Source organism: Bos grunniens, chromosome 9 (genome assembly GCF_055505025.1).
Source record: "Bos grunniens cultivar Pamir isolate PY7600 chromosome 9, Bosgru_T2T1.0, whole genome shotgun sequence".
In the NCBI taxonomy this organism is placed as follows: Eukaryota; Metazoa; Chordata; class Mammalia; order Artiodactyla; family Bovidae; genus Bos; species Bos grunniens.
The window spans coordinates 103,332,762-103,353,895 of record NC_141173.1 but is presented as its reverse complement, the minus strand read 5'-3'; the positions used below and the strand labels follow the sequence as shown (position 1 = coordinate 103,353,895).

The following is a 21,134-nucleotide window of genomic DNA, read 5'->3' as shown; positions in this document are numbered from 1 at the left end:
CGCCAGCCTCGTCGCGGCCCTGACCACTTTTCACGCTATGCTGAGCCATCCGGAAGGAAAAGCACTTTCATCTTATTTCCACACAGAATGAGCGTTCCCTTACAGAGGAGATCCAATCTGAACGAGCTCTGCGGACTCTGAGCAGAGCCGTCGGGAGGCCTAGCGCTCCACGAACACCACTCGCGTGGTGACACTTCAGGGAGAGACCACGGCTCATCCTTCAGTTACGTTAAGAGCAGACACAGCCACATGACGTCGTTCTGCCGGACAGGTGTGTGGTCCTCCGGTGACAGAGCAAGCCCCCCCATTTTGGACATTCTATATAAAAACAGTTTATCTGGCTTCTTTTTGCATGGAGCAGTCATGGAAGCAGGTACCCAAACACAAGTGCATCTGACGTAACCACAAGCTGTGAGAATGCACGCTGCAAAAAAAAACCCAATGACGAGAGTTTCCCCACGTGGAGAACAGGCCCGGCCGTCTCCCCATGGCGCTGCTTCCAGGTGGCCGGAGGCACAGGGGAAGTGGACACCGCAGACCCGGGACTGGGGGCTCAGACTGTGAAGGTCCACCTCCTCCCAGGGCTCACTGAAGCACACGGGGTCTTCCCCGAAGCCCAGACGCTCTGGGCACCTCGCAACTGCCCGGGCCCCACCAAGCGCTCGGGGTCGGGGAGGTGGAGGGGCCGCACACGCGCGCGCCACGGGCCTGCCCTGCTCGCCCTGCCACCCCCGGAGCCCACGTGGCTCCCTGCGGCCAGGCGCTCCCGCCTGCACGGAAGGGACCATGTGGACGGCGGCACCGCTAGTACCCTGTCCCTGGCTCCTGAGGTCCGGCAGCGAGCCCAGGGCTGGCAGTGCGCCCAGAGGTGGGCTCTGCACTCCCTGCTCAGATTACATCACGTGTGGTCAGGTTAAGACCTGATTAAAAGGGTTCCCTGACCCCTGGAGACAAACAACAACGTGACTATCTACCCGTGAACACACTAAGTGGAACGGAAACCCCTTGTGCTGTGTTTTCTGTAGGCCACTAGCCAGAATCAGGTGACTTTCGTAAAGAATCGACTCGAGATCCTGTTTGTCCTCCTAGGCTCCTGTCCTTCCCTAGGCCCGACCCCAACGCGACCACTTCCTGGCGACCGGCCGGACGCCACCCAGCGCGGCCGCACAGGCCCCACGGTCCGCAGGCCGGAGGGACGAGCCCCGAAGACGGCGGTGGGGGGCCGGTCTGCGGGCCGGGCGGGCGGCCGGCGCGGGGGCGGCCCTGCCCGCCGCCCTGCCCCGCCCGTGCGCGGGCCGCAGCCCTCAGAGGACCAGGACCTTGTCTTCGGCCTCGCGCCTGACCCGCTCGTCCTCCTGCCGGCGCCGCTGCTCCTCCTGCCGCGCGCGCTCCTCCGCCTCCCGTGTCCGCATCTCCTCCAGCTGCTGCTGCCGCCGCCGCTCCTCATCCTGCAACTGACGACAGGGGCCCGTCAGCCCGCGCCCCGACCAGGGAACGCCCACGGCCGGCGGACATGCGCACGGCCGGCGGACACCCGCATGGCCTATGGACGTGCGCGCGCGCGCGCGCAGCCTAGACACACGTGTACACGCACGGCCGGACAGACGCAACACACACACACGGCACACATGCACGACTGATGATTATGCACATACGACACGCGCACGGCTGAGACACATGTGCACGGCCGACAGACGCGCACGGCCCTCAGACACGCGCACACGACAAACAGCACGGCCGACAGATGCACACGCAAATGACACTGGATACGAACACACACGCACATGACACAGCACACGTGCACACGACACTCAGCACAGCACGGCCCAGACATGGCACACACAGCGCGCACACGACACACGCTCGGCCAGACACACGCACGTGGCACTCGACACGTGCACGCACACAACACACACGCAGGCAGCAGACACCGCGCACACACGACACACGCACAGCTGAGCACAGACAGCAGGCCAGGTCACGCAGTGCCACCTCACAGCTGTCCCCGCCCTCCAGAACCTCAGAGGAGGTGTATCCTACACACTCACACGGCAGCAGGCGTGACACTTACACTAGAACAAACACGCACACCAGCGCGTGGCCGCCAGCAGTCGGACCCTGGCATGCGGAACCACGAAAGCCTGGGCCTCCTCCTGCCTGTGCCCCTCACCAAGTGCCACCATGAAGGTGAAGGAGCTCGCCTGCACTCCTGGCCCTGGTAGGTGGGCCCAGCCGCTTGGCGGGGTGGGCTGGGGGCTCGGGGGCAGGCCACCTGCCTAGTCTCTGGGACCAGGTTTCCAGCTCTCCTTCTGTCCTGGCCCTTTGCCATGCACTCCCTCTGGGTCCTATCCTGGACGGAAGAATCCCTCCCCAGCTCGGTTGTCCCCTAGATGCTGATTTACAGAATCTGAGCCTGAAATTTAAGACAAACCTTATTCTCACTCTCTCCTGCTCCACCTCTGCCAAGTACTGTGCACTGTGTCTGAACGCCTCCAGGGTCTGGGGGCCCCGAGTCCACCTCCCACCAGTGCATGCCGTTTTCAGGTAACTGCTCGTCAAAAAGCATGGCTGCTCTTCTCAAACTCACCACCTGACAGCTTCCAATTCTTTGTTTTTCAGGGTCTGTCTTTTTCAAACAATACAAATTTAATCTCTCTCCTTCATACCATTCAAATTCTTAAGGACATCTTCAAAGTCCTAAGATGTATTGTACCTGGCTTTCAGCTCCTTCAGTCTCCCAGTCACACCTCCTATACGCTACAGGAGGAAAATGCCTCAAGGGACCCGTCAAGGGACCTGGAAAAGCACGTGTGACTGGCAGAGAACAGACTCTTTCTGTCAGGTCGACTTCTGCTGTCACAGCCTAGGAGGATGCGGACTTCTTCTTCTGCACCACAGACCTGGGCTGGGCTAGCACGCATAGCCCTCTAGCTCCCTACCCCAACGAGAAGCTGGCAGAAGTGCCCGCTCCGTGGAGGTGCAGAGACAGCCGGTAGCCGGGATCAGCTCTCTGGAAGGTCTGCAGCACCAGTGGAGGAGGCGTCGCACAGACATGGGAAACAGCTCCCAAGTAAGAGACAAAACACAGCAGCAACTGATCACTAAGTATCTCCAGAAAGACCGCGTATGGAAGAAGGTAAAACCGCAAAATGCAACAGAGGCCCTTCTGTTACCTGACAAAATACAAACCAACTCATTATGTCTTACCTTTCCTACATCTAATTAAAAACAAGTTCTGAGCAAGAATAACCATATACACTGAACCCGCGAATGAATCCTTTCACGTTAAAAAGAAGTATAATTTTAAGAAGTCAGAATAATTTCAATTCTCACAACTACTAAATCTAAAAAGCAAGCACTTTTCTCTTAAAAACCTTCCTCTTCTAAATCCTGATGGCATAAGCAAGGAGCCTTCTCCCTGTACCCAGTTCACTGGTTTCTATTTTTAAAGCAGCGAGTGAACCAGTGCTATTATAACTAAGGCAGTTTTCTTTCCACTATTTGCTAAGCTGTTTTGGTTATTTTCATTTTCAAAACAAACTTTTGTTTTTCACAAATATTCTGCTTTACTCAAAAAACAAGCAAACAACAAACTAAAAACCCAAAACACATAAATGAGAACACAATCTCCTCATCTGCCCCGAACAACAGACCCAGATGCTACACTGAACTGTATAGTTGACTCACGTTTCACAACAGTTAGAGGACACCTCAAATTAAGTCAGAAAGTTACTGACTCTGAGCATCAACGACAAACCGCATGCATAAACACTGCAGCTAAATGGAGAGAAGACGAGCTTGCTGTTTTACCCTGAAGGATGGAGAAGTCGCACGCCACCAAAACAGCCTGGCAGGAAGCTGTATTGGGGGAAACAACATCTCAACAGATCAAACAGTAATTCTTACAGAGAGTCAGCCCAGCCCAGACCACAGTCACTGAAACCAACCATCATGCTGGGATTTAAAAGCAGGATGCAAGCCTAAACCAACTTCTTACAACACTGGTGCAGCCCACATTTCCCAGAAAGGTATTTTCAGGGGTTAAAAAAAAAAACAGTATGCTGAGATTTCTGTTTATATTTTTGTACCACAAAAATACACTAATTTATTACATCTTTAATTTACAACAGAAATCCCATTAAGGCAGACAATCACACTGAAATATCTGAGTATGAAACAGGGTCAAAATACCCCCTGCTTTTTGACATTTTCTCTGAAAAGCAACTACAAGCACACGACCTGTAAGAAACCTCTCTCTCCTCGGGCCTTGTCTGCTTATGCTCCTACCCATTAAAAATATTCACTCTAAAGAATTTCATAGGGCCCCAATAAAGATGAATCATCCTGATTAGCCAATTATTAGGCCGGGACTTTGGGTCCCATCCTGGCAAATGCAGCTCCTGCCTCCTTTCGCAGAGGAATCTGCTCCGGGTTGGGGGGCGGCTCCTGGGGAGGAGGGGCGGTCCCTCACTGGGTGACGCAGCGCTCGCCCTCAGCCTGCAGGGCTCCCTTCCCCTTCTCTTCAGCAGAAGGAAGATACTCGGACCCAGGGCTCCAAGGCAAGCCTCCAGCTGCCGAGACACTGGCCGGGGAGAGAGCCCGAGGTGGAGCTCCCCGCACACCATGCAGACTCCTGCAGCTGGAGGCAGCGCACCAGGGCAGAGTCGGGGAGGGGAAGTCAGCTCAGAACAGGTGCAAAGCGGTCAGGTGGGCGCGTGCGCAAAGGAGTCCAGGGTGGGAGACACAGGATGGAGTGCAGGCGGGGTGCGTGGGCCGTGGGCCTAGAGGCAGCAGGCGTGGATGGAGGGAGCAATGGACACGGACAGCCCGCTTCTCTTGTCACCATAGCAACCAGCACGGGGCGGGTCCTACACCAGCAGCCACGCCTCTGCCCCTGGGGACACGGCAAGAACTCAGCGATAACATTAACACCTTCAGGGTAATCAGGCTAAGAAACCTGATGCCCACAGTCAATATTAACACTAGAAATAATTATCTTTAAAGAAACAAAGAAAAACCCTGAACTAGTCCTTTGAAACAAATATCTCAGTGCACCCCATCCTAACAAATTGTGACTCAGCTGTCACACACCCCACAGACATGGGACTCTCTTGGGGCCCCAGGCCAGCCCAGCCCTCACGCGTGTGATAAGGACATGGTAAGTGGAGAAACAACAGGAGGTGACTGGTGCTCCCCCCTTCCTCCATCCACGGACACCTTAACACACACAGAGGCAGAGAGAAGCACGCTTCCTATCTCTGTCTCACATGGAAGAAAAAGTCAAGCTTAGAAGACACGCCTTTCAGTCACCAAGGAGATGAGGGGGTTCCCCTTTGCAGTGACACTGCCACCGGGATATTTAAATTCAAAAAGCAAAACAGAACGAAAAAAGGAGGGCTGCTGTTTGGGGAAAGGCCATTAAAGTCAAGCCTGGATTCAGAGTCTTCTCAAAGGATGGTTAGATCTGGCCTTGCATCATTTAAAAGTTGACCAGCAATAAAGGCTATTTAAGAGTCAGTATCGCCACCGTGGTAAGAACATAAGTGACGGAAATCCAGTCCTCAAGCACCGTGGACGCTATTACAACCCACTCAGTCTCCCCAGCGTGGACGTGAGACACACCACGGTTACTGCACAATGTGACTGTGTTTTTTGTAAGGAGTGTTTTTCAGCAACGAACTGGCATGGCTGGTAAGTTAAACTCATGTGATATTAAAGAAAACAGAGTAATGTTTACTAGAAATTCCTCTTTCTCTACCAAGAGACAGTTACATCCTAATTGGCAAACAATGTTGGAACCAGTGGAACTAAGCGTCTGATGATAGTTAAAATGGACTTCTAATGTAACAAGAGTGAGTCACTCCTCACTGCAGTTTGCTCTGTGTTTCTGAGTACACAGGAATATACAGTATGAACTTTAGGACTAAAGCTGAGTAAAGGTCAAAACCAAAAACAAACAGTAAGTAACACTTAAAATTAACAGAGAAGAGCAAAGGATAACTACATCTAAACACATTGAAAGGCATGCTTCCAGAGTCAGGGAGCTACATACAGGTCCTGATCTAGGACACCCCTAGGACCAGATCTACTGAAAACATAAAACCACCACCACTAAAGGAAAAGAGGAAATCAGACAGGAAAAAGGTACCCAAGGGAAAGAAACAGGAACATACCAAATCTAGAACAGAGATTGCTGGCATAGCAGTCTGCTGCAGGTAACAGAGAAGGAAAAAAAAGAAAGATGAAGTGTGAAAAACAGGCTCCGTTAGGACCTGGATCCGCCATCAGCACGCCTGCGGTTCTCATGCTTCATCCGTGCTTGAGGACAGCCCAGGAGAGAAGTCAAGACTAGACTGACTTCTAGTGCCCAGAAACAGAAAAGTGCCCACATGGTGTTAAATACTTGAGCTTCATTAGCAAGACACACAGAAACTGAAAAAGTAAACTTTCCCTTAGCACTCTCACTTGGAGACTAAGATCTTAATCTCAACATAATTAATGATAAACAGATATTCTTAACTAAATTATCATAAAGAACTTTCTAAATAGCATGATTCATACTAAAAGGCTTTGAAATATTCAGCGTTTTAATCACTTGGAAAAACTGATAGACCCTCAATAAAAATTTAGTTTTCAGAGAAAAGAATGAGTGTAGAAATATCACAATGTGGTTTCTAACTTTTCACTAAGCAATAAATTTAATCACGCCCACTTGTTTACCACGAGCCTCAGCTTTAGGCTCAGAGTAAGCCTTCTCCCTCGTGTGGGCAGCGCCCAGGGCCACGGCCACAGCAGCCATGCCGGCCCGCCTGCAGTGCGTCCCCTGGGACTGGGTGCTGCAGGCGTGGCAGCTGTGACGGGCACACAGCTCACCACCCACGGACAGGGCCAGGGCGCTGGGCAGAAGGTGGGGACAGCTCAAAGGAGTCTTATGCTCCAAGCAATTACTCATCAAACAGCTGCTCTGTCAAAGGAAACAGTCTTTCTTGAGGAGATGTACTCCTGATGACTTACCTAATAACAGTGTAATAGTTAACATTTAGATCTTTGTTTATGAAACAAGTTTCTCAAGAGAGATTCCAGCTGAGTTTTGGACTAAGTCATATGCATGTCTGTCTGCTAACATGTATCTAACTAGAAACGTACGCGGTGACGTCCCAGGCCTTAAGGGCCCACATTGCCCACTCAGGGCACTCTCTGCCAAGGGTCTAGGGCTGAATTTCATCCTAAGCTGGAAAGATTTGAGGGTCTGACAGCACAGCCACTGGTTCCGGTCTCCAGTACAGACGGCATCAGAGGGGGAATTAGAAACAAAATCCAAAGACAAAAAGGACATGCCCTTTGCTGTCTTTTCTCGCAATACTGCATTATACTAAAAAAAAAAAAAAAAAAAATCACTAAAATTCGTTAACATAAAAGGCTCACTAGCACTTGCTGCAAATTAACACCAATAAGTGCTTCTCTGTCAACAGCTCTCCTGAGAGGGCAACACAGGATGTTAGATTTGGCATTTTAACAGTCTATACTGCCCTAAACTAGTATGGATTTTACTTTCTTCTCTCATGTGATACCAAGGCAACAGAAGTTACTTTCATAAAATGGAAAACTCTGAGTCCTGCGTTCTCAGTCCCTTTACACTACCACTGAAACAATGCTCGCTGGTTTTGTGACACCCCTCATCAGTGTGACAACCGCAGAGTCTGTTCCTGGGGGTGACAACACACTTGACTCTGCGGTTGTGCTCAGCCCCACCCCGGCCCTCCGGGACCCCAGGGAGCCCGCATGGTGGAGACCAGGGGCCGCCCGTTTGCACCGCGGGCACGCGGCCTGGTGCTGCTGTCAGAGGCTTTCCTGCTCCAGGAGTGGAGCCGGGCAGTTAAGAGTCTGGCCCACCCAGCCAGAGAGACCCTGACTCTCCGGCCATTTCAGCCACCACCCCCCATCACGGTGACCACTGGCTATTAAGTAACTGGTCTCCACCAACGCTGGCGAGAGAGCTGAAGCAATGGTTCAGTGCCCCGCGCACCGCAGGAGCAGCTCGCCCTGGTCCCCGGAGACACAGCTCCAGCAAGGCGCCCGCCCACCCGCCCGCCCGGCCCGTTACCCGCGCTCTGCGCTCGGCCTCCAGGCGCTGCATGAGCAGCACGGTGTCCACGTCATCGTCCTCCTCCTCCTCGTCGTCCTCGTCCTTCTGCTTGGACTCCTGCAGCCGCTTCTGGAACTGCCACTCCAGCAGCAGCTTGCGCAGCCGGTCGCTCTCCTCGGCCGAGCGCTCGGCCTTGCCCTGCAGCTCCTGGATCTCGCGGCTCAGCAGGTCCACGATGTGCAGCTGCTGCTGCTTCTCCAACTTCTCGCGCGCATCGCGCTTCCAGGGGTCGGGGGACAGGCTGTCTCCGGAGGCCAGCTCCTCCCTGCTGACCGTGATGTACTGCAGGTCCCTGCGCTCGATGGTACGCGGCTGCTGCTGCGGCTGCAGCTCGCGGATCACCGTGTCGGGCGCGCGGGCGGGCGCGGGGGGCGGCGCGGGCGCGCGCAGCTGGCCCAGCCGGCGCTCCTGCTCCCGGCGCCGGCGCTCACGCTCCTCGTCCAGGCGCGCTTTTTCCTTCTCGTACCAGCGCTGCTGCTCCTCTCGTTTCTTGCGCTCGGCGGCTGCCTGCGCCTGGCCGGCGGCGGTGGCGGCGGGAGGCGGGGGCGAGTCCGCGTCCGCGTCAGCCTCCCCGGCGTAGGACCCGGGGGGCGGCGGTGGCGGCAGGGCCGGGTCGGTCCGCATGGGCGGGGAGGCGGCCGGGGTCTTCCAGCGCCCGGGGCCGCTCTTGGTGAGCGTGGAGGCGGGGGTGCCCGCCTTGGAGGGGGGCCCCAGGTGCTCCTGGCTGGACGCGCCGGAACCCAGTGATGAGCCCTGGGTGGGCCAGGCGTCGCCGCCGTCCGACCTGCGATCCGCGGCTGCCTCCGCCCGCTGCCGCTCGGGGTGGTAGGCGTCCTCGCGGAGCTCCTCCTGGGAGCGGGTCACACGCTGGAGTGAGAGAGGGGCGCGCACGCCTCAGCCCCTGGGCAGCCAGAGACTCCCCGAGGTTCCTCCCAGGAGAAGCGGGCGTCTGAGAAACCGCAGCGAGGCCCGCGCAGGAGCCATCCCGCCACTCCCACGCCAGCACAAGCGGCGGCTGCCTCCGCCCCACAACCCCCGGGGCAGACGGGGTGCAGCAGGAGCCCGCGCCTGAACTGAGCGACTGGACTGGCACCGTGAGTCCGAGGCGGCAGACACCCCTCCCTGCCTTCCAGGCCTGGCCGGACCCAGCTCAACTGGAGTCTCCCGACCGCTGCGATCCCAGGACAAGCGGGGCGACTGCCTCCGCCCCACACCCCCCAGCACCTGAAGTGAGAAAGTGGACTGCAGACACCCCTGCCCCTTCCAGGCCCAGCAGGACCGTCTCCCCACCGCTGAGATCCCAGGAGGACAGTCCCTCCGAATTAGTGGGGCACGTGATTGTCACCAGCCTAGGCTGTGTCTACTTTTATGCGAACATTTAACTTCTTTCCCCAATCTCTCAGGGTGGACGGTCACCTTTCACACACGGAAACACCCCCGACAGCCCCACCCTGCTCAACTTCCACCTGACGGGGCCACAGCCACCTCCCTGCGGCAGAAACCGGGAGCGGGGGTGGGGGTGTGTGTGGGGACAGGTGTGGTGGCAGGGCTGGGTGCATCCGCACGGGCGGGGAGGCGGCTGGGGCCCACTCCCAGTAAGCATGGATGGTTATCCAAGTTACCTGCTAACTTCATAAAATCCCAGGCCCTGGGGTTGGCCCCAAAAGCCCTTCTCTGTGGTAACCCTGCCTGTCCGCCAGAAGCTGCCACGTGCCCCGTACATAGCGCGAGGCCCGGCCCTGATCAGCGGCACCGGTGCCCAGTGCCCTGCCTGCTCCTCCGGCCGCCGGCTTCCTGCCCGCAGCTTCAGCCCCACCGGCAGGACCGGGATCTTCTCTGCTTCCCCAGGCGCGGAACAGCCATGTGCATGAACGCCGTCCCGGCTCTCAGGCTGCCTCCCACAGCCTAGGAACCTTGCCTCGCAGACCGCAGACGTTCATTAAGCGACAATGAGCGCATGTTAAAGCCAGTGCACATCAGGACAGGTCCCCTCCCTGGTGACCACAGAGCCCAGGACAGAGAGGCGGCAGCAGGCCTAGCGCTGCTCTACAGAGAACGCTGGTCGTGCCCGTCTGCCCGCGCGGGCCTCCTGGGGGCTGGGGATGCCCTGGGCCCACCTCTCACCTGGACGGCAGCGCTGGAGTGGTTTCCGTCTGCCAGCACGTGGGGCTTCTCCTCGAAACCCAGCCACTGGCTCTGCGGGGGCGCCACGCGGTCCTGGGACTTGGAGGCCGGGAAGGTGAAGTACTCCCTGGTGGACGTCTGCGTGGGGATGGGGTAGGCTTCGGGGCGGGGCGGAGGCGTCTGCTCCTGCGGACGGGCAGGGAGCAGCGTTTAGCAGTGCGTACCACTGACTGACTTAACTTCAGGGGATCTGTGTTAAAATATAATCTGTGTATTTTAAAAAATGTTAAAAATGTAAAGTGTTCAGTCCTATACCGAGAATAAAAAAAAACGTTTTCTTTGTGCTGAGTTACTAACTTAAAGCTAATTGACCCATTATATTAAAACCCTCACAACCACTGGGACGTTCTCCCAGAGGACGCAGGCACTAGGGGAAGCCCGTGTCTGCCTGCTCATCGCCCAGACCTCAGCGCAGAGGTTCCCCGTGGAGACAGATGTGATCTTGGCTGCTGTTCCGGAGGCATACGCACTCTTCCCGCCAGGACTGGGAGGCTGATCTGTTGGTGGGAGACAGGAAAGAAAGTTCAGTGTTAAATAAGCCACCCTGACGTCACGGCCGGGAGCCATTCACGGGCAGCGCCCGTGTCAGCAGTGTCACTGCAGTGAGGAGCGGAGCACAGACCTAAAGCCCGAGGCCCGCGGAGGTGGGGGCTCTTCAGTAACTGGACCGGAGCCCCGAGTTTCCTGTGTGGACCAGGGCCGGGCAGACACCTCCAACCGTCTGACAAAGGGCCAGACGGGACGTCACGTCAGGCTTTGTGAACCTGGTACCTAGACCACAGCCTCCTACGCCTGCCGCTTCCTGCCGACAGCCCTTCACAGCAGAGAGACTGTCCGTGTCCGCGGGGGGCCGGCCACCCTCTGCCGCATCAGTGCACCTGCCCAGGCACCCCCCCGAATCAAGGTCCCCAAAACCAGCTTTTAGCGCCTGTTAGAAATTTAGTTGTAACGTCTCTCAGGAGAAACACACCCCAGTTGGCTAATCTACGCAGGCGAGAACATTCTTTATTGACTGAGTGGCCCCCCACCCCAGTGGTGAGCAGATGTGTGTGGGGCAGGCCTTGGGAAGGGCCACAGGGCTCCCTCACTTGCGACGTTGGGGCTGGAGCGGTGGTCTGCCCTGTGCTTCATCAGCCGGTCATCGCCCGGCAGCTTCTTGGGCTCGCTGTACTCGGCCCAGGGCGTCTGCGGGCTCTCTGGGGACCCGTTCTGAGCCGAGTTGTTGTACAGCTCAAAGCCTTCGCTTTTTGGTCGGGGTTTACCTGACCCACGGCGCTCTGAAACTGAAGTCAAAACACATTCAAGACGTGGTCATTTGTTATTGATTGTATCTTAGTTTAGTTTTAAAGGCAACATGATTTACCAACATCTAAAATTCCACAGTAAGTTGGTTTCTCATCAGCAGAAATGAGGTATTTTTACAGGAGAGCAGAGTCTATCTAACGACTCTCCAGAAGGGGCTTCAGAGAAAGCGACACGGGGGGAGCAGAGCGCTCTCGGAGCTCGCCTGCTTCGGTGAGGAGACCGCCGTCACCGGGACATCCTCGCTGAAGTGCAAACACCCCTCCCGCACTTGTAAAACCCGCATCAGTTCTTCGCTCACTCAGGGTGTCCTCCTCCTGAGCCGCTCTCATCTGCTGTGGTCACGCACTCCTTACACTTTACTCTGCCATCCTGCTACCTGACAGCCCTGACGTCTGGCTCCAACGCGTTCTCTCAGTGATTCCTAATTCATCATCAAGCTTGCTTCTTTTAAATGACTATAAACTTGGGAATCAAAACACCAATACGTTAAGTATTATGCTATGAAAAAAGCAAAAAAAAAAAAAAAAAAGGTGCCGTATATGAAGGCCGTGCCTCTTGCCCATCTCCATGCGCAGCAGCCCAGGCTCTCGAGCAACCCGGATGAGGTCAGTGTGAGGCCAGGCCCCGGGCTTGCCCAGGGTACCAACCTGCTCACCTATGGTGAGCCAAGGAAATGCAAAGTAGACAGCAATTTCTAAGATAATGGGAGTCAGAACGGTTTTCCCCTGGTTTCTGAACTAATTCTTTAAAAAGCCTGACATTTATATTGACTTTTTTCTGAGGTTTCTGATGTACCTACAAAACCATGATTCTTATCAGCAAATTATTATTCAAAAACTGACCTCTTACAGTGGCCTCGCCCTGTAACAATCATGTCCTGTCTCAGAGCATGTGAGCCGGACCTAACTGTTTATAAACAGTCCTTCAGGAGAGAACTCTGCTTGTTCTCTGGAGACTCACATCCTGTGTCTGCCTGTCAGAGCTGAAAAATCATTCCTCCACTCACTATAGACCGAGTTCCCTGAGTGCTGGCATGGGGGACACTGGGGTCCCCCACAGTCACCAGGCCTGTGCAGGAGAGGTGAGGGGCTCTTGGGGAACCAAATAAATTCACACCATGTCTGAAGGCTGGCTGGCCACACCTAGCCTGGGCCCTGGGAACCCATGAGCTTGCGATCCCGGGCTCTGTGCTCGAGGGCGCTCATCCTCACGCCCTTCTCTACAATCAGGACAATGAACACAACAGGGCCTGCTTCGAAGGGTCTGCGTATTGGAAGAGGTCACGCTGGCTGCCCGGCCCGTGGCAGGCAGGCGCGGCCCGGGAAGAGACGGCCCCTCTGCCCCCTTACTTCTCTGCATCATAGGGGAAGGCTGGTTGAGCAGGGTGGCGAGGCCGTGGTAAATGGCTCCTTGCTTTGCTACTTCAAGCGTCACGACGGAGCTTGTCCTTGTCATCAGTTCTGCTGCCCTGGGAAGAGAGGTCAAGGGTGAGAGTGTGGGCAGGTCCCCTGTCCCCAGGGCAGGCCAGGGTCAGAGCAGGCTGCACCCCGTGGCCCCCGGCTAGTCTGAGCTGGGGTCTCAGGCGTCCTGCCCCTGAGGACAACTCTGCACACAGCTCCTCTCGCTGTCTTGAGAACAGCGAGGCGACCTGCAGAGATGGCAGCACGCACTGGAGGCAAGGACGCCTTTCAGAGTAAAGCAGACACTCTGCTAAGTCCTTTCCTCTGAAGGAGGAGGGCACAGTTTTCAGCGTGGTTTTTTGTCTTCTAATTCCAAAATTTAATGCGAACTACCCCCAGAAGTGCACACTATCATCTTTAAATAAATAAACAGTACCTTTCTTGAGAGAGTCCCACCAGACTCCGTCCGTCCACGCTGAGCAGCTGGTCACCCGCGGCGAGCCGCCCGTCCTGAGCACCCCAAGGCGTGGGCAGGTGAGGAGGGGGCGACAGCGGGGGAGAAGGGAAGGAGGAGGCCAGCGGTGAGCACACTCAGACTTGGGCTTTGGACAAACACACAGCACACTGGGGGTTCCACCGTAACGAACGTATACCCACCACGTCCGCAGCGCCTCCTTTCACAACGGACTTGACGTAAATCCCAAGTTTGTCTTGACCAGCGCCCTAAACAAAGACAAGGAAAAACCCCACGCTGAAAACACAGTGAGAAACGCAACACACAGGAGAAAGAATAAAGTCTGTGTATAGGTGACTGGAGTACAACTCTCAGCTCGTGTTTTTCCATGAAAATTAGAAATGCAGAAACTGTGTTAACAGAATGAACACCTAGGCAAACAAAAGGAAACTCACAGGAAATGTACCTGCTTTGTTTTCAGATAAAGAAAAACTACTCCTGAAATCTCATGGACAGAGGACCCCGGTAGGACAGTCCGTGGGGTCGCAGAGTCGGACACGACTGAGCTACTTCGCTTTCACTTCTCTTTCACTCCTGAAAACTCAGTCAGTTACCAGTCAGCCGACGGACCACAACAGACCCGCCACCCTGAAGGCAGGGACGCGCTTTCTCCCAGTGGGTGAGCTGCGCCGAGACACGTGCAATCATCACTTCAGCACACGAGCAGCTCACCCAGGGGTCCGTGTCCAGTGCTCACCCGCCTCCCTCACACCCTTACTCTCTCACTGCTGTTGTTGCTCAGTCACCCTGTCGTGTCCAGCTCTCTGTGACCCCATGGACGGTAGCCCGCCAGGCTCCTCTGTCCATGGGATTCCCCAGGCAAGAATACTGGAGTGGGCTGCCATGCCCTCCTCCAGGGGATCTTCCTGACCCAGGGATCAAACCTGGGTCTCCTGCACAGCAGGCAGATTCTTGACCACTGAGCCACTGGGAGGCCCTATTCTTTCTGCACACACAGTTTAAAATTTAAAACAAGAAAAATCTTTCTGTTGTAAACAATGAGAGGGACTTCAACAGAGACAACTATGGAGAAAATACTCCGTGTTGCCTCCATTTAAGGGTCGTGTGCAGTCATGCTAAGGAAGTCCTGAACCTACAAGCCCCCGTCCAGAGGAAGCGTGCATAGGTATGAAATGTCATTGGATGTTTCTGTCGATATCCTACAGCTGAGTGTATTTCTTGGTTTGTGAACCTATGGTGTCACAAAAGCAACAATATAAGGTATCACAGAAAGTTATAAGACAGTTTGATAAACGACTTATTGGACACGTTTTCCTACAACGCCCTGGAACTCCATAGTCTCCACCTGAACACACTCCCTTTCCTCTCTGGTCAACAGAATGGGTCCAGGACCGACTGGCGGCTCCTGGTCAGGGAGGACTGAGCAGAGACCCTGCTGTGAGGCTGACAGCACCCCCCGCCCCCCGAGAGCCAGGTTCGCAACTCCATCCCAGACCCACGTGCCTACATACCTGCGAACGGACTCCATAAACGCCCCACGCAGCCCCCGGGTCCCGCCTGGCTTTCCCGACTCCTCCCCTCAAGACCTGTCTCTGTCAGTCTGTACGTCTGCCCGGACCTCGTCACTCGTCTCCTGTCTGGTCCAGACACACGAGTGCCCCCCAGAGGACGCAGCGGTCCTTCCACACGACACAGTGCCCCCACCTGTGCTCCGGGCTGGGCCCCTCTGCCACACGCGCAGTTACTGGGGTACCTGGGAAAACTTGCACTTTGGGGGTACAGTTGAGGTTTCACACGCACACACACACACGTTTAGACACGTGTTTGTATAATCACTCAATGGGTTTCCCAGGTGGTGCAGTGGTAAAGAATCTATCTGCCGATGCAGAAGACCCGAGTGTGATCCCTGGGTCAGGAAGATCCCCTGGAGGAGGGACTGGCAACCCGCTCCAGTGTTCCTGCCTGAAGAGTCTCATGGACAGAGGAGCCTGGAGGGGTTCTGCGGGGCCACAGTCTATGGGGCCAGGAAGAGTTGGACACAACTGAGCGCACGATGAATCAATCACTCAATAAAGGTAACTTTCTAAAGTTTAGCCCGTCTCTTAGCCCAAGAGTCAACAAACACAGCTTCCAACCACCTTCAATGACACCAGCATGGTCTTCCCTGAACCTGGGCTGGGCTCAGGGTCAGATGGCTGAGGAGAACCACCTCCAGGGCAGCCCCTCGGGCCCACCTCCCACACAACCTGATCATACAGCTTCTTCCACACTGTTCTGTGCTTCTGTGTAATCCATGATTCGTTACCTAATTCAGCTCATCCCACAACAGTCACAGAACTCCTGCATCGCCCCACCTCCTTAGACATGCAAACAGACAGCACCCCGCCTCCGACGCAGCTCAGGCTCAGGCGGTTTTCTCTGTGCCCGTCAGACACTGTTTCTGATGGGTCCCCGAAAATCCCTCTTTTCCTGCCACTATGCCCTTATAACTAAACCAGATTTTTTTTTTAAGGCTTTTAATGCATAATTACTTTTTTCTTCTGTTCTCCATCTGACTCATAGAAAAGCAACATTTCTAAACTTCAGATTCCCAGTTTTCAGTGTGAATGAACAGACTACATTTCCATAAGCACTAGTCTTGGGGAGTGCAATACTGTCCTTGTAATTTAAGTAATAAAAATTGCACTTAAATGAGATAATCAATTACCACCATCTATGACTTAAGAAATCCCTAGCAGTAATACCAGCAACATAGTATTTTTAGTAAGGCTGCTGTAAAAGAAATATCAAATACACACTTTCAATATGTATGGATATTTTAATATGAATGAATATTTTAAAAGAATCACATCAAGACTTCCTCCCCCATTTCTGGTATACTTTATAAAAGTATTATTAACAAAGGAAATTTTTCATTTATTTAAGTCAGCTGTAATAAGAAAACTTTAATCTAAGATCACAAAATGGAATGACACAGCAGACAGCAGGAATCCAGTCCTGTCCACTAACAAACTGAGGCCTGGCGAGCGTACGTTTGCTAAACGTCCATCCGTGAGGCGTCCGCGCGTCGCAGCGCCCAGCTCCCAAGGCCGCACTCCACGCCCATGTCCCGCTCCCACCGCTCCACTCAGACCAGCCATCACACGCCACTCTAGAACAACACACACGCTTCCACTCTGCGGACTCGGCATGGACCGCGGCCAGCAGTGACACAGCCTGAACCCTATCGTGTCTTTAAGTAGATAATTTACCACACGTCACATGCAATATACAATTTAATAAATCTAAGTTTAAATATGCCAACAACAGATCCTGTAATATAGATATCTGACAGCCTTATGAAAAATCTGACTGAAGTCACATCTGTAAACAAGCATTAGTTTACATTGTAAATTTCAGAACAATCCTGGCGAGACCCGGACGCTCTCCTAAGACTGATCCGCTGGCTCCTCTATCCAAGCTGCCTTAAGAAATTCTTCCTGCAGGCAGCCCCCTACCCTGAGAGGTGGCCAGCTGCCTGTAAGCAAGCAGAAGCCTCCTGCATGGGGCACCCATGTGAAGTGCAGGCCCACCACACCACCACGTGCCCCCTTCCACCCCTCAGCCACGTTCCTGCCACACACAATGACCTTCTGATGCAACAGGTCAGCCCAAATCCTTTGATCATCTGCCTCCTGGGCTCACCTGCCCACCCACTCACCCCACCTGCCCAGGTACGACGCCGCCCCGGCTCACTCATGTTCCCACGGCACCTCCCTTGTTCCTGAAGTCGGTACAGAGGGCCCTACCCCGCTCCTTCCAGGGGAGCTCCCAAACCCCTGTCGTCAGGCCAGGACAACGTGGTCGATCTAGACGCTACCTGAATGAACACACCAGTTGATAATCCACTATCGGTGAGCTGACGACACAACACTGACGACACCGCAAGCTCCTGGTGCAGAAGTGAGAACCCTGAGCATTTCTGACCGTGACACCCTGTGCCGTCCTCGAGGGACAGCACCCAAGCGATGAGAAACACTGCTTTCTTACATGATGGGAATTTATCTAAACTCTAAGTGATGGTCATTCCTTTTAATTCCAAATAAGTTCAGTTTATATGTCATTGTGACAAAAGATTTACATCTGAGGAAAAAAAGGACCTCAATTCAAAAGACCACCAGCATCTAAAAGGTCTATTTAAGGTTGGCCATAAAAATTGACTTTAATAAAAAGTCACTGAGAAAGCACCGTGAAATATGATTGCTTAAAAAGACTCCTGGGGGTAGGGTAATATTCTAAGAGGTGTCCAACCTCTGGTTGACATCTGAGCCTTCCACATGTGGGCTCAGCCTCACACTGTTTACCTGGTGCACACTCTCTGTGTGACTCACGTCTGCCAGCGTGTCACCAGGCCCGCACACCTGCTTGATTCTGCAGAGTGACTGTCCCTGGGGGGCACCCTCCTCTCTGGCCAGGCTCTGCCTGTCTCTGCCGGTTTGAGTCTTACACGTATTTCACGTGTAGCTCACAGTTATAAAGTGACCATAAAAATGTGTAAATGCAACTAGCGTACAGATAAGTCATGGGTTTTTCTGCAAGTTACTATGAACTTTTTAGCCAACCCAAATACATATATTAAATCGACAGTACACATATTAAACCCTTTCAACCCCAAAGGCCACAACCTTTGACCCAGTGCCTGGCTAAGGTGACCCAGCGCCTCAGTCTGGCCAGGGCAGGCTGGACTAGACCGACCCCGGGACTCAGGGGACAGAGTTGGTGAGCTCTGCCTGGCCCCTGCCCACCGCCGTCTGAACTGGGAGCAGGTCAGCTCTTGGAAGAAACCAAGACACAGGCGCTCCTCAACACTACGGAGCTCTCTTGCCACCAGCCCCATTTCATCTGAATAAAAACACTGCCGACTGCAATAAAAAAATTCAACAAAACAAAATTACTTTCAGAAATATTAAACCACTCATGTCCTATTTCTATATAATAATGTACACACTAGTCCAGTAAGACTGAACTTAAAAAGTATCAAACAAATTCCACTAAGTTCCTCTTCTATTTACATATACACATGATTAAAATTCATTTGCTGGTAACCCTACTTTTTAAATTAACACATAAAAATAGGGCCCAGAAATTACACCTTCTTGCTGCTAAATCAAGGCATCCCACCTGTCATTAAGAGAACATAAAGATGAACTACCTAAGCACCGACCAACAGCCAGCAGAGGACCACGAGATCCTGATGCTGGCGAAGCTGTGTCAGCGCTGGTGTTGGCAGCCAGGAAGGCCAGAGCGCGGGTGCTGGGGCGGGTGCGTCCCAACTGAAACTGGAGTCCAGAGCAAAGTCCTCCCAACTCCAAAGACTGAGTAGAAAGAGTCTACAGTGTCTCACCAGCAACATATAGTGACGACACGGAAATCACAACTGCATCGGAGACACACTGCTGATTTCAGTTTCCCTTATTTTTTTAATGCAGTTAATAGAAAATTTTGATTTACCTACATGGCCTGAGTTACAGGACGATGTTGCCCCCAAACTAAGCTTTTCATAGTAAACCTATGTCATCAGTAACCACAGATACTAACAATAAATCTGTAATTATGCAGATAATTGTGTAAAAACAAAATCTTCCCATAACACAACATATATGCTAACATTATACACCTTGATTTCCAACCATGAGAAGAGTTAACTACAGTATAACAACTAAATGCATAGTGTAAAAAATTTCAGTAACTACTTGCCTAAAGATATCTAAGCTGGGATTTGAAAAAATATTACTGTATTTTTGGTCTATTTGTATTCTTATCTATGGGTCTACTTGTTATTTATGAAATCAAAATGAAAAGAAACATTGTTCACAATTACCCACTCTCCATGTGACAAATCAAATTCCTTTTTAAAACTACCTTCTGAAAAGTGGTGATATATTCCACATGTATCAGGAATGGCAAATTCCACTGGATACCATTTTGTAATTTAATTCCACTTAAATACTAAAAGTACATTTTTAAAAACCAAAATCAAGTCTTCCCTCCCAGAGGCGCTACTGAGGGTAACACGGCAGCGCAGCCCTGTAGCCGCTGTCCAGCCTCCAGGCCGTGGGACGTGGTTTCGGACAGAGCGCCCAGGGGCCACACGCACCAGCCAGGGCACAGGAGGAGGCCAGGGGCCAGACCTCGGACCCGAGCAGGCAGCCACGGTGAAGCACGAGGGGCACGCCTGTGTAAGCCCAGGATTTCATCCTAAAACGCATCTGGGAGCTGCTTTCCTTTCCCTTAGGAGGGAGAGGAGGAGGCCCGAGGAGGAGTCTGCGAGGAGGGGGAGGGGGAGGGGGAGGGGGAGGGCGGCACCTCACCTGAGTTTACCCGAGGCAGGTACGCAGGGACGGCGGGGCTGGCAGGGGCGCCCGGACACCGGCAGAGCCACACGCACCTCCCAGCACAGACGACACGCGCACCTCTCGGGCAGCTGCCCTGCGCTCCAAGGGAACAGCCGCGAGTCTGCAGGCGGCCGCCACTCTACCTTCTCAGGCACCTTGGGAAAGACTGAAGCGCAGGTGCGCTCACCTCCCGCTCAGAGGCTCCGTCAGAGGGGCCCACGCTCCCAACATTCCAGCTGCAATTTCCGACCGAGCGTGGGAGTGTGATGTGACTAACAGCATAAAAACATCATTACAACACAATCCAAAATGGAAAAAAAGGCAGCAGCAGAAGGAAGACAGAGCTGCCAGCCAAAGAGCATGAATCCAGCCTATTGTTCCCAGGCGTGGAAACAGGCAGGATGACCTAAGAGCCAGGCGTGTTTAAAACTCATCAGGCCAGGCCGTCAAGACAATGCTCCGCCGCCTCCTCCTCGGGGTCTGGAGCCGCTGCTTCTAGTCAGACAAGAGTTCTGATTCATGAACAACTGAGGTTCAGACTAGAGGTTCAACGACACCGCCGCGCTCGCGCTCTCTGCTAGGAGTGACCTTACTTCTGAGACAATCGGTGTCAAAACCCAGGCCCAGGACACTCCCCACCCTGGCCACCTGAACAGCCCCGAGAGGTGAGCGCCCCTTTGCCTGGAAGGTCAGGGCTGTGCAGTTTCCTGTTTATGTTCAGTACAGAGGACACAGCGTGTTATCTATCTTCCCATTCTCCATGAGATAAAGGAAGCAAACCACACAGCCTCTGATGCCGGGGCCCCAGATGGGCTGCAGGGGGCCATGGGGTCCTGAAGGGTGCAGGCAGAAGAGGGTGCAAGAAGGGGTCTCCAGAGCGAAGGTGCAGCCTCCCGAGGGTCTCAGAGCGTCTGGGGCTCCGAGACAGAGGTGATGCCGGTGGCCCGCAGGCCTCTGCACACAGACGCCCAGGCAGGTGTGCTGGTGTGGGGAGCCTTGACCCCAGGCAGGGCTGAGGGCGCCAGGTGGGGCTGGGCTTTCTGGACCATCCCTAGGCGGCCCCCCACCACGGCCCTGCACCCGGACGCCCCACACCATCTTTTTCTACGGGAACCACCAAGGGAAAGGAGGTTCTGCTTCAGGAACTAGCATTCCTGTTCCAGTGACACTGTTTCAGTACTGCAACTGAGTCAGTGTGCCAGACAACCTGAGAAACGTGCACTGAAGCCACGACTGCAGAGAGCGAAGAA

At 53.9% G+C, this 21,134-nt stretch overlaps 1 protein-coding gene across 24 annotated transcripts in view; it reads right to left on the bottom strand.

Moving 5' to 3' along the window:
• AFDN (afadin, adherens junction formation factor) overlaps positions 1–21,134 on the bottom strand; it is a 112,836-nt gene that overhangs the window by 5,554 nt on the left and 86,148 nt on the right. For 9 of the 24 annotated variants that reach the window (XM_086318718.1, XM_086318720.1, XM_086318719.1 and 6 more), the window contains exons 23-32: positions 13,693–13,758; positions 13,472–13,545; positions 12,985–13,103; positions 11,419–11,613; positions 10,736–10,827; positions 10,271–10,456; positions 8,105–9,013; positions 6,174–6,209; positions 3,811–3,858; positions 1,320–1,454 (exon numbers count right to left, since the gene is read on the bottom strand). In XM_086318718.1, the coding sequence (XP_086174844.1) occupies positions 1,320–1,454; positions 3,811–3,858; positions 6,174–6,209; positions 8,105–9,013; positions 10,271–10,456; positions 10,736–10,827; positions 11,419–11,613; positions 12,985–13,103; positions 13,472–13,545; positions 13,693–13,758 (1,860 nt within the window). The remainder of the gene's footprint in view (positions 1–1,319; positions 1,455–3,810; positions 3,859–6,173; positions 6,210–8,104; positions 9,014–10,270; positions 10,457–10,735; positions 10,828–11,418; positions 11,614–12,984; positions 13,104–13,471; positions 13,546–13,692; positions 13,759–21,134) is intronic. The other 15 variants (XM_086318723.1, XM_086318727.1, XM_086318731.1 and 12 more) reach the window with 3 other exon arrangements.